This window comes from Clupea harengus, chromosome 18 (genome assembly GCF_900700415.2).
Source record: "Clupea harengus chromosome 18, Ch_v2.0.2, whole genome shotgun sequence".
NCBI classification, from domain to species: Eukaryota; Metazoa; Chordata; class Actinopteri; order Clupeiformes; family Clupeidae; genus Clupea; species Clupea harengus.
The window spans coordinates 20,233,080-20,245,579 of record NC_045169.1 but is presented as its reverse complement, the minus strand read 5'-3'; the positions used below and the strand labels follow the sequence as shown (position 1 = coordinate 20,245,579).

The window sequence follows — 12,500 nt, the reverse complement described above, 5'->3', positions numbered from 1 at the left end:
AGTGCACATGTGAGGACTCGAGGCCCAATCAGAAGTGCTGGAGATTCTGAACCTGATGCCCATTGTGCACATGTTGGCGTCCACCTCATCACTCATTCCTTTAGAAAGTTTTCATGCAAACTAGATGGGATTTTGTTCCAGATCAGATTTCTCCTCAACTCTTAATACTGTGGATCTGTGCATCTGTGCCTGTAATCTGTTATGAAAGAGACACCATGCCCCCATTCAGGTCTTCGTCTGCCAGGCATAATAGCAGTTCATGACCCCATTACTCTTCTCTATTTTAATTCTGTATGTATGGAGACTATGTTGATGTTGATCTGTGCTGATCTATGCTGATCTATGTTTGGCTTCCCAAGATCACATATCACTACCATTGTCTTTTGCATTAATATGCAATATGGAACAATTTAATCATATACATTAAATCCACACAATACACTTTGACAGCAGTGTAGTTGCTTCTGTGAAAACGATTGATTCACATTTAGTTTTTTTTTTGGATGGTCCCCTATAGACTGTCTATTGATGCTCAAATTATAAACAAACTACCTGAAAATCTGTTAACTACAGTTTATTTGTGAGGTTAGGGTTAGTGGTTGGCCTTGGTTAAGGATAATGGAAATACTGAACTTGAATTTCAACAAACCATCTGTAAAGTCTCTGAAGGTGGACTGTCCACATAAAGTGTTCCCGATGATAGCTTTACAAGTATCTAGTGGAAGTGTTTCTGGCTGTATTGTCTCTGTTGTCTGTGTTTTAGAATGCAGATGGAGAGTCCTTGGACGGTAACAAGCATGTAGTATGGTCTCTGACAGGGGCTTATTCCCACTTGGGTGACGATCCCCCTGTAATCTGAGGTGTGAAGAGGGAGGAGAGAAAGGAGCAGGGACCGGTGATGCTTAAAGGCAGCTGACCTCCTAGGCAACACACGGCAACCTGCCGGTTCACCGCAATCTCCCCCTCACACGCTCCATTGGCTTTGAAGTGTTTCAATGAAGCCGTCTGGTGCTTAGAATCGCGTCGTGTAATGCTAACGGGGTTCGATTATGGAGGCGGGGGGAGGAGGCTGCGATGCAGAAATGATTTAGTGTGAGAGACCATGTTATGCAAGGGGTGAGAAGGGCTCCTGTCGTGTTTAGGAAGGTGTTGGTTTGAGGTTGTAGATGTGTGATGTAGTGAAATTTGAACTAAATAAATAAGATGGCACTTAGTATACTTGAATCCATGTGTAGTGTACTCATCGTTTACCCTATTTACCTGGTAATTACCACATTGCTAGACAACATGAGCCAGAGAAATAGTATATTGTTCAAGCCATAAATATTACTTAAGCAATTTGTGTATAAAGTGGTTTTTGAAAAACAAACCCATTTCAAACGATGGTAAACCTCTAATTTGCGGGAGCATCACCAACAAGATTGAATATCTGTGGCTTTGGCATTATAAAATGCCCGCTCAGGAAATAAATGAAATCACATTTGGGGGACATTTAGCCAGCAAGTCCATTGTCTCGGCGACCAGGCTCAGCCGCATAATTACAATCTTGGCCTCCATTTATCAATTTGTCGAAGTGATATCAAGCCAAGCCTCTGGGCCATCAGCATCCGCACTTATGGGCTAACCGCGTGCCCACTGATAACGTACGTGGAAATGAGCAGAATGAGATGGAAAAGGGAGGGGAAAGAATGAAAATGGCAATAGAAAGAGGGAAAAAAACTCATCTGCTGAAAACCATAAATAACTCTTCTCTCTCTCTCTCTCTCTCTCTCCCTTCCCTTTAGTGCAGGAGTGCATCCCTAATTGCGAAAGAGCACCATGATTACGGACGTGCATAAATGACTGTGCTTTTGGATGGTGGTGGTAGTGCTGTGTGTGTGTTTAGGGGGGGAGGGTAATGTGAAAATGTCTCTTCCCGCTAATAAAGCCGAGGACGTGGGCTATAATCTATCAGAGGCTCCTTGCTCTCAAACGGGCCTTTGTTGCTCAAAGTGCTCAGAGAGGCGCTAAGTGCTAGGCTAAAGCGTTAATTGCCGATTGGGCCCATGGCCCCAGCACCAGCCCCCCCCCCCCCCCCCCCCCACACACACACACACACACACGCCCATCCTTTCGGGATCGCCAGTGTTGGTGTAGGTCCCCACTGTTGAATCCCTAATGAGAGGAGAGATTCAGTCTGAACATTCCCAAGTAGCAACCTATGGGCTAGTCACATTATCGCTTTTGGATACATCCTCATTTATCCTCGTGTTGTTATACTTGTCTTCTTATCCTCGTACATTTTGTTGAGGGCTGTTTTCATTGTCTGTGACCCTGGAGTACTTTTTCTAGGGTACCCCTTCAGAATGAGCCGTGTGTTTTTGGGGGGTCTGACAAAAAACATAAAATGTGGGACCTTTTCATTTTCGTTTCGTTTTTTTTTTGGGAATCATTTTGCGTTTCTTCCTCCTGTGCCATGTTTCCCGGGGTTCTTCGGTGCTCGTTTGTTTTCTGACGTTGTGTGTGTGTGTGTGTGTGTGTCGTTCCCTGGCGAATGAGCGTCTGGCCAGCCTCCAGCACCGTGCACCTGTCACAGGAGTGGGTCCCTGCACAGTCAAGGTTATAAAATACCGCTGCTGCTGCTGCTGCTGCTGAAGAGAAGAGAAGATGGGAGAGAGAGAGAGAGAGAGAGAGAGAGAAGGATGGAGAGAGAGAGAGAGATGGGAAAAGAGAGAGCATGAAAGAGAGAGGTGGTAGGAGTGAGGGAGCGTGAGGGGGAGAGAGGGGAGGGCTGCAGAATGAGGGAAGGAGTACGGAAGAGGAGATAGAAGGAGATGGATCAGAAGAGAGATAGAGATGTGAGAGAATTTAGAGATTGTGTGGAGGTGTGTGGGAACCAGGAAGAGGGAGAAGCTGAGCAGGGAGAGGAGGGGACAAGATACACACAGAGACACACACACACACACCACACACACACACACACACACACACAGACAGACACACACAGAGACAGACAGACACACACACACATACAGACAGACAGACACAGACAGACAGACAGACAGACAGACACAGAACCACACATGCACACACGAAAAGGGAGAAGCGTGAGTGAAAAGGGGAGAAGCTTGAGTGGCGGGAAAGAGAGATGGAGCTAGAGATTGCTGCCGTGACCTCCCACATCCTCAGGCACATGCTATTCAAAGCCCTCTAATTTGTGTCATTAATTAAGCACTGGAAGTCTAGTCACAATTTCCTCTCTGCGCAGCTCTGATCCCAGGCTCCGCTCCGCTCAGCCATGAATCTCTATTAGGCGCTAATGATATCATTCTGCCACCTCGCTGGCACTGCCGCGCAAAATCGGGACATGTTAATTATTGAGAGGCTCGGGCATGTACCCGGCTTTGGCTGAGGGGTTGGGGGAGGCGAAGGAGGAGGAGGAGGAGAGAATTTGATTTGGTTGAGGGGGGGAGTTCTCCCACCCCTGAAGTTTACGGTCTCTGCCCTCGATCAGGGTGAGAGGAAAGGTCGTTTTGGGCGGTTGTCGATTCGTTACTCAGGGGTCGTGGTGGCAAACGTGGCCATTGGACATTTGGCAAACGTCTCCAAAGTCGTGGAGCCTTTCTCGCCTTCAGGGCTCTGGTGATTGACGCCTGCTGACAGCTTGCTTAAGGTAAAGTAAAGTAAAGAAAACATTTTTTTTTTCCATCCCCCCCCCCCTTCCTTTAGGTGTTAGGGGGAAACATGCAGGTTCAAGATAGCATTTAGGAGCTTCTCTCACCATAGCTAACTGGATAAGCGCTTCTCACCAATTAGCTGCAATGAAGACGCTCTCTAAGCATATTTTCAGTCAATTAGTTGATTTGGAGATTATATGAGTAGCCTAGGGGAGGCTCCTTTTTTCCCTTGGTGACTAGTGTCATGTGTTAAAAATGGTATCAGGTGAAAGCATATGGCCCATGCGTAGGTACAGTAAGTGTTTCTTTAATTACGGATTAGTAAGATCATCCTCATGGCCAAGCTTCAAAACAAGCACCATCAGTAATAAGTGTGTCACCCAGTAGGGCCATCAGCCAGTGAGTCTCCCCCTGAAGTGTGTTTTATCATATATAACACACAGGGTTTAGTGATTATCCAGTGGCACGGGATCACTTGGACTATATGATCCAGTGGAAAAGCATGGTTCTCCCTGACTTAGTGAAATGTATTAAGATTCAAATTACACAACGGCTGGAAGAGCCTGTAGGGCCTTGGGGGTTAGATATAATCCATCTCCCATCTTTTTTTCTGGTATTGAAATTTGAGTTGATTTTACCCTTCAGTTGTCTCCTATTGGGTACAGTGTTCAATGCCTCACCCCGCATGGAGACACAGGGCTGAAGTGTATCAGCTTCCTCCTAAAGTCTCTCTGGAAAATGATTTGAAAATTCAAGTTTTCTTTTTCCAATAGAGAGTCACAACTGAGCTTTTTAGGAGAACAGATGCATTCTGGATGAACATTTTGTTTTCCCTCCCTCGCTCCCTTGCTGTGCCCCTCCCTCTATCCCCCCTCTGCTCTCTCTCTCTTTCTCTCTCTCTTCTCTCTCTCTGCTCTCTCTCTCTCTCTCGCTCTCTCTCTCTCTCCCCAAGAACTCTAAAGCTGCCCTTAAGTGCTCAAATAACAACCGTCCCCAATCTTATTACGCTCACAATGCAGAAGAATCCTTTCATATGAATTGATTTTTTTTCCCTCCTCCTCCATTTCTTTATTTTTTTTTGTCTCCCTCCCTCTCTCCCTCCATCTTCGTCCCTCTCTCTGCTCTATCTACTTTTCTGAAGAGGCACTGAAGTTAGATCGTCCTCCGCATCGCTAATAGCAGCGGCGGGCAGCGCGAGAGACAAATTATCCGGCGCTGCCTGAGCACTTTCGGGGAGTGACCTTGACACCGACACACCTGATTCGATTTTGATGAGCAACGACAGGGATGGGAGGCCTGTCGCCAAGGGTAACGGTGTTGTTTGGCAGCCCGAGGCAGTGGCGGGCGGTGGGTGGTACGGGCAGGGGGTGGTGGGGTTTGGGGTTGCGTGGGGGGGCATACTGCGTGGGAGTTTTGGGAGCACGGGCCGTGTCTTTGAGGATGCTTTGCTACATGGTACCGCCTGCCGTGCTAATGCTAATCCTCCACAGCCCGTTAGCCAGCTCACTACCAGCGCCAGCCACCCCGCCAGACGCACCCGCTGCACAGGGAGGAGGCCTCCTTCCTTCCTCCGTCACGTTTGACTTATGCAGGAAGCTCATTGGGTGAGGTGTGAGGTCACATCCTGCCAGCATGACATTCTGGCTGTTATTTTCAACACCTATTGTTTCTTTTTGTTTGTTTATATATATATATATGTGTGTGTTTTTGCTTGATTTCAAAAAAAAAAAAACAGATCCATTTGGGTTCATGTTTAGATGCAAATACACACAGGTGTGTGTGTGTGTGTGTGTGTGTGTGTGTGTGTGTGTTGTTTAGATGCAAATACACACATGGTTAGGCTTCTTTGCTTGACCGTGGAACACTGTCTTCTCACTTTCTCTCTCCCTTTCGCCTCCATCTTCTTCCTCCTCTTATCCTCTCCTGTATTTATCTTCCTCTGTCCTGAATCTCTCTCTCTCTATCTCTGTTTCTCTTCTTCTTCTTCCTCCTCTTATCCTCTCCTGTCTTTCTCTTCCTCTGTCCTGAATCTCTCTCTCTATCTCTGTTTCTCTGTCTCTCCCTCTCTTTCTCTCCCTCTTTTTTTGGAGAATGTACATTGTAAGCCCCTGGTAACTCGGGTTAATCCGCTCTTATTAAATAAGGGATTACAGAGCAGAGAGCCGGAGAGGGGCACAAGCCTGTCCCACTGTTTACTGCACCAGGGAGCAGATACATACACACCCATACAGATGGACACACACACACACACACACGCATGCACACACACACGCATGCACACACACACACACACACACACACACACACACAAGCTTACATACATATACACACACATACACATATATACAACGCTTGCTGTACCAGGTAGAAAACACAAACACACACACACACACACACACACACACACATACACAGTGACAGCCGCATTGATTGCGTTTTCACAGAACACATATGCATGCGCACACACACACACAGACACTCCAGCACACACACAAGCATGACATGCATATATATAAATACATGCATATATACATGACATGCATTTACACAAACACACACAGGTGTGAAAGGAATATAAAAACACGGACCTAGAGAAAGTGATGAGGTGGAAGTTGTGGATAAGACCGTAATAAAGAAAGGGTGGAGAGATGGAGTGAGGGAAAAGCTGAGATGGAGAGAGAGAGAGAGCGAGGGAGGGAGGGAGAGAAGGAAAGAGAGGGAGGGAGAGACTAAGGGAGGGAGGGAGAGAGAGAGAGAGACAAAAAGTTGTGTTTTAGTCTTAGGCCATTGTTGAAGATATGTATTTGATGCTTGTTCATGTATGTCTGGAGGCAGACATTGATTTCAAGAGATTCAGATTGATGCGGATCATATCCACAGACTACATCAAAATAGTTTGGTGGCCATTTTCGTTCTTATATCTCATAAAGCTGCAGACATCCAAGTATCCATGTATCCATGACATTTCTACAACCTACATCTTAACCTCAGCTGGGGACGCAGACGTCATAAACCCGCCATCTTTGACCTTACCACTTGATATCCCATTTTTGTCACCAGTGAAGTTTTGATTTCAAATGGAAATAATAGCTCTTTTCTCTCTCTCTCTCTCTCTCTTTCTGCCTCTCTCTCTGTATTTCTTTGATCAATCTCTTGGAAAGCGCTCTGCCTGTGATGTTCCATATGTTCATCTTCCTCATCCAGTGTGGCTTTAAAAAAAAGAAAAAAGAAAGAATGAATGAAAAATGAGTCCATTCCAACCACATCCCTCTTGTTCTTACCACTTGTCAGAACTTCAAAAGCTGTCCTTGCACATTTTTCTTTTTTTTTTTTCTTTATAACTTTCCTTTTCCCCCCCGCTTTTTCCTCACAGGTTTCAGCCGGAGGGAATGCTTCTGTGTACTCATACTGTTTCAGTGCTGGATGTCACGATGTCACGATGCAGGAGCACTGGCCTGGCTGGGCCACTGTGACACTTCTGTATTATTCTCATGATCATTGTCTTCCTCCCACAGTGCCGTTTCGCAATGGCTCTCTGTTGACCTGCCAGGATAAACTTGATTCTTTGCCCAATTGCCGCACCATTAATTTATTCTTCTTTCTGTTTCTCCCTTGTGTCTTCATTCTCCCTCCCATTCTCTCTCTCCTCTGCATCTCTCTCTCTCTCTCTCTCTCTCTCTCTCTCTCTCTCGATCTATCTATCTATCTCTCCCTTTCTCTCTTCCCCATGCCTAAAATAGAAGTGGAACAAAAAGGTAACTAAAATGACTTATCTTGTTCTTACGTAGAGTGAACTTGCTACATTTGCCATAGTGGGTACTTCTTAGGACTCCATCGTAATTCCCCAGACAGCTTTTTTGCTTTAATGCCTCCTGATTTTGCTGTTGAGCTATACTTTTGCTATGTTGGTCTTGCCAATTATTAATAGGGATATGTTACCATGCTGTGAGCTCTTCTAATAATAGCCAATTCATATTTGAAGAGGATGCTGGAGGATAGGTGTTTGTTTGCGTCGTCTGTCTTCAGTTGCATGCATAATGTTGACATGCCTGTGAAAACCTACTTCAATATGGGCTTAAATTGATATTTAGCCATTTAGCGGATGCTTGTATCCAAAGTAACTTAAAGCACTGCGCAGATAGTAAATATCTATTGTAATCAGTGTATGTGCTCTCTGGGTGTGGTCACTACTATATATATATATATATATATATATATAGTATATATATGTAGTGTATGTGTGTGTATATATATATATATATATATATACACACAGAATCGATATACAGAATCGGATAGCCAGGTCCAACACAGAGAAAAACTATTTGGTGCCTATACACGTACCTGCTGTATCTGCACACTGTGTACGGCGTAGGTGTAGGCGTACACGAGGGCATTGATTCCCCGTGGATAATTTAGCATTCTTAAGAGTGCGTAAGGGTGGTGGAGAAGCGAAGACGGCGACGGCTGAAATAATATCAGCTCCTCCAGTGCTGAGCACGTCCGGGCTCACCCATGCATATGTTTTTACACTTAGATTGATGGTACCTGAGCTCTGAGCTCATTAATCCAACCCCTCTTCCCCACTACACCCCACCCTGTCCATGTGCTGACACTCGTTTTACGGCTAGTGCTACTTTACTTAGCATTAGCATTCCCTCCTTATCAATCTGAGCAGGGTGGGTGGGCGATAAAGACAATCAATAGCCCGTTCAATGCTGTCAGTATTTTAAATTACAATCATAACCATGATGATGGCTGTAACCTTCAGGCAGGGCCTGTCAATGGAATGCTGAACAAAGAACGACATGCCGTCCATACATTATCGCCCATGTACTTCCCAGGGCTAGACCATAACCATGTTTTTTTTTTTTTTTTAACGTCGTTAGCATTAGCGTAGCAGCTCTGTGTGGTATCCTCCAGCATTTGTAGGCCTCTTCACCCGAACCTCACCCCAGTCTTTGGCCCTGAAGCCGGCAGAGGAAAGTGGCTGATTTGTTCGTCAGCATTGGAGCTTGGTCTAATTGACTGAATAATGTACTCAGCAGCAAAAAGGGGGGTAATTAAAGCAATAGGCACATGTTTCGCCAGCTAAGCTGTTGGTGTGTGTGTTGTTTTCTCACAGGAAAGCAGCGTTTCTGTTTATTTATTTATTTATTTATTTTATTTCCCTTGGTCTGTGTTGTGTACAGCTCTCCTCCCTTCGATCCCCATTCATTTTGCCTCCTGTCCTTACGCCTTACTCCTTCTTAACCAGCCTCTCTGTCCCAGTGCTAGTGGCGGTGTGCATGCTTGTGGATCCATACCCTACCCCGCTCCCATCTTCTCAAGCCCTTCCTGTGTCCATGTGATGGTGTTTTTGTTGTTGTTGTTTTTGTTATCCAATAATGGCTTATAATGGGTGGTTTCTGCTGGAGTCGAGGTTTGTGGCCAATACAAGACTGAGCCCGAGACGGTGTAAGTGTCACCGTGACGACGAAAACGACCGGCACGCAGGGGGGGGGGGGGGGGGGGAGGGAGAGACACAGCATGGTGACAACCTCACCTTTAATCTGAGCTGCTGCTAATGCCCACACCTCCCCTCGTCATTTTGGAACTGCAGTCTAGTTTCTTAAAAATGTGTTTTGTTTCATTGTGTTCTTCTTGTCTGAAGACTCCAGGCAAAACACCTGAGTCAATCAGGTGTCACACAGCTTGCCTGCCAGCATCAAAGTGCGTCGCTTTCTCATATCAAAGTTGCCTGCAAAATAAACCTGCTGGAATACACAGGGAGTGAGGACGAGAGACTCTTGCACACTCACACACACACACTCACACACACCCTCTCTCACACATACACACACACACACACCCACACACCCACACACTCGCACTCAATCTTCTTTGGTTTTCAATGTCAGACAAGCAGCAGAACATCGACCGTAGTGTTAGCGCGGGATAAGGATGTTTCGGGCCAGACGTGGCCCTGTGCCGGCGGGTATGGCGGGAATGGGGGGCCATTTAATTAGCCCCCTATAATGCTTACCTAAGCATTCCATTACCTCCCATGTCACACAGACAGGCAGAGGCAAGGCTTGCAAGGCTTGTTCCGTTGTGCGCTAGAAGGTTTATGAATACTAATGAGTGTTGACGCAGTCTCTGGCGGCGTGCATTTTCAGGGTTTCCGCATCTTTATTTAGTCAGGGAGAGACAGGGGCCGGTGTATAGAGCTCGCCAGGTTTCTTATCAGAATCCCAATGAATTCAGGAATTGCATGGGGGAGAGAAAAGCTTTATTGCTGGAATGCAGTTGCTTATTTTCAATCATTGGGGTCTCTTGTAAGCTCTTGTCTGAAGGTTATCTGCCGAGGAGAGCGGATAAAATGTCATCGTTCTGTTTATTCTCTCTTGCAAATGTCTCTGCCAGACCAGAGACAATGCATCATCTAGCCTGGCGAGCACAGAATCCCCATGGCTACGGGCACATCTAATTAGAGGGAGCTCGCATAATTGCCATGTCTCAAGATTATGCTGTCCTTTAGTATCAATAGACAATGCGTCCTCCTCGGCCCTAAATTAATTTGAATGAGATTACATAGCAAAAGTAATCTTTTTTTAGTGCGCAGTCGGACTTCTGGACGACGCGGCGGGTGGTCCAAGGTAATCCATATTGGTGAGGAGCGCCAAATGTCCGACAGCAATGGAGGCACTCTGTGAGGCACCGATGCATCATGGGATGCCTTTATGAGATTTAAGTAGAGCCCGGTTTTGTTATTATTAGTTTTGAATGCTGGGTCACAGTAAATCACGCTGACACAAATCGACGAGATTGCATGGAGCCAAAACAAAAAGAGAAATATGCCCAGATAATAAATATAAAGTAATTATTGTGTTTCCATGGTCTCCAACCAGGCGGTTGCCAATACCTTGGCCCGGCCTATTTATCAAAGTTCTTAATGCGACCTTTGTTTGAGTCAATAGATGCCATTACATCCTGCAACACCGTGATCTGTAGGTGCACCATATATGTTAAACACAAGACTCTGACGGAGAGGCAAATTCATCTAAGTGGATGGAAGTCAGTGATTTTTTAGCATCAGATCCATCATGGCGTTGCGACTCTTTGTAATTAAATGGAGGGACCTATGAGGGAGACTATTGAGTGCGTTCTGGTTCTTTGCCAAAATATGTGTATGTACGTCTGACAGCAATATGAGCCACAGTCCATCTGACAGTAGGATTGAGGTTCAAACGCTGATTAATGCTACCTGCTTTCCCATGAGTGGGCTGTAATACTCACTCTCCAGCCATTTCTCAAAAAGCTTTACTTATAACATTTCGTTTCCGGCTAATGCAGTTATACAGAGTAGAAGTTTCTTGAAATTATTCGAGGTCATGAATAATATAACATTAATTAACATTTATCATTTTCTATTAAATACAGTTCTACATTTAGTTTACCTGTTTATGGTAACTAAATCTGGACTGAGGATGAGGACGTTTTGTTTTTAAATAATCTGTTTTAGTTTATCACATTAGTGCTACAGTCAGGGAAAGGGCACCGTTGTCATATTTTCACCTGTGTAACCTTCTCCTCCATTTTGGCTCTTGTAGTTTTCTTGTGTCCTGGACTGCTGCGGGGCGTCTACCAGAGTGAGCACCTCTTCGAGTCGGACCATCAGTCCGGGGCGTGGTGTAAGGACCCGCTGCAGGCCTCCGACAAGATCTACTACATGCCGTGGACGCCGTACCGCACCGACACTCTCACCGAGTACTCGTCCAAGGAGGACTTCATCGCCGGGCGGCCCACCACGACGTACAAGCTGCCGCACCGCGTAGACGGCACGGGCTTCGTCGTGTACGACGGCGCACTCTTTTTCAACAAGGAGCGCACGCGCAACATCGTCAAGTTCGACCTGCGCACGCGCATCAAGAGCGGCGAGGCCATCATCGCCAGCGCCAACTACCACGACACCTCGCCCTACCGCTGGGGCGGCAAGTCCGACATCGACCTGGCCGTGGACGAGAACGGCCTGTGGGTGATCTACGCCACCGAGCAAAACAACGGGCGGATCGTCATCAGCCAGCTCAATCCTTACACGCTACGCGTGGAGGGAACCTGGGAGACGGCCTACGACAAGCGATCGGCCTCCAACGCCTTCATGATCTGCGGAGTGCTCTACGTCATCAAGTCCGTGTACGAGGACGACGACAGCGAGGCCACAGGGAACAAGATCGACTACATCTACAACACGGAGCTCAGCAAGGACAGCTACCTGGACATCCCGTTCCCCAACTCCTACCAGTACATCGCCGCCGTGGATTACAATCCCCGCGACAATCTGCTCTACGTCTGGAACAACTACCACGTCGTGAAGTACTCACTGGAGTTTGGCGCGTTGGACAACAGACTAGGTAAGGTTTTTTTTCCACCATACCAATCTTTAGCTCAAAATCCTGATGCTGGTGAGAAATGAAAAGCTGTGCAACATGGCCTTTATTTGAATAGTTTGATACTATGGTATGTTTTTGTTCTTTACTGGTCAAAATCATTTAAAATTATATTCACCAAGCCTACCCTTACAGGGCTCTAGGGCAGAATATATATGTATGCACTCATTTTCAGGAACCTTTGCCGTTTGTAAGCGGGCATATGTATTTTTAGTCTGTTGCATTAATGCTCACCTGAGTCTAATTAAAGTCAGGATTCAGTGGAAATGTTCTAGATGGGAGTCCTCAGGGACTGGCGTTTGGAATCACCCAACCTCAGGAAAGGCTGTGTTTGGCATGGTGTGTGCCATGTTTTCTTTTTTTTGTGGGTAGTGTAGTTTGAAAAGGTGAAGTAGGTAGTATTTCAGGTACCATT

At 46.1% G+C, this 12,500-nt stretch overlaps 1 protein-coding gene across 14 annotated transcripts in view; it reads left to right on the top strand.

Moving 5' to 3' along the window:
- The window catches only part of LOC105903071 (adhesion G protein-coupled receptor L3-like), a 268,604-nt gene that overhangs the window by 143,180 nt on the left and 112,924 nt on the right, over window positions 1-12,500 (top strand). For 10 of the 14 annotated variants that reach the window (XM_031584696.2, XM_031584695.2, XM_031584693.2 and 7 more), the window contains 2 exons: window positions 7,397-7,411; window positions 11,249-12,049. In XM_031584696.2, the coding sequence (XP_031440556.1) occupies window positions 7,397-7,411; window positions 11,249-12,049 (816 nt within the window). The remainder of the gene's footprint in view (window positions 1-7,396; window positions 7,412-11,248; window positions 12,050-12,500) is intronic. The other 4 variants (XM_031584694.2, XM_031584702.2, XM_031584703.2 and 1 more) reach the window with 1 other exon arrangement.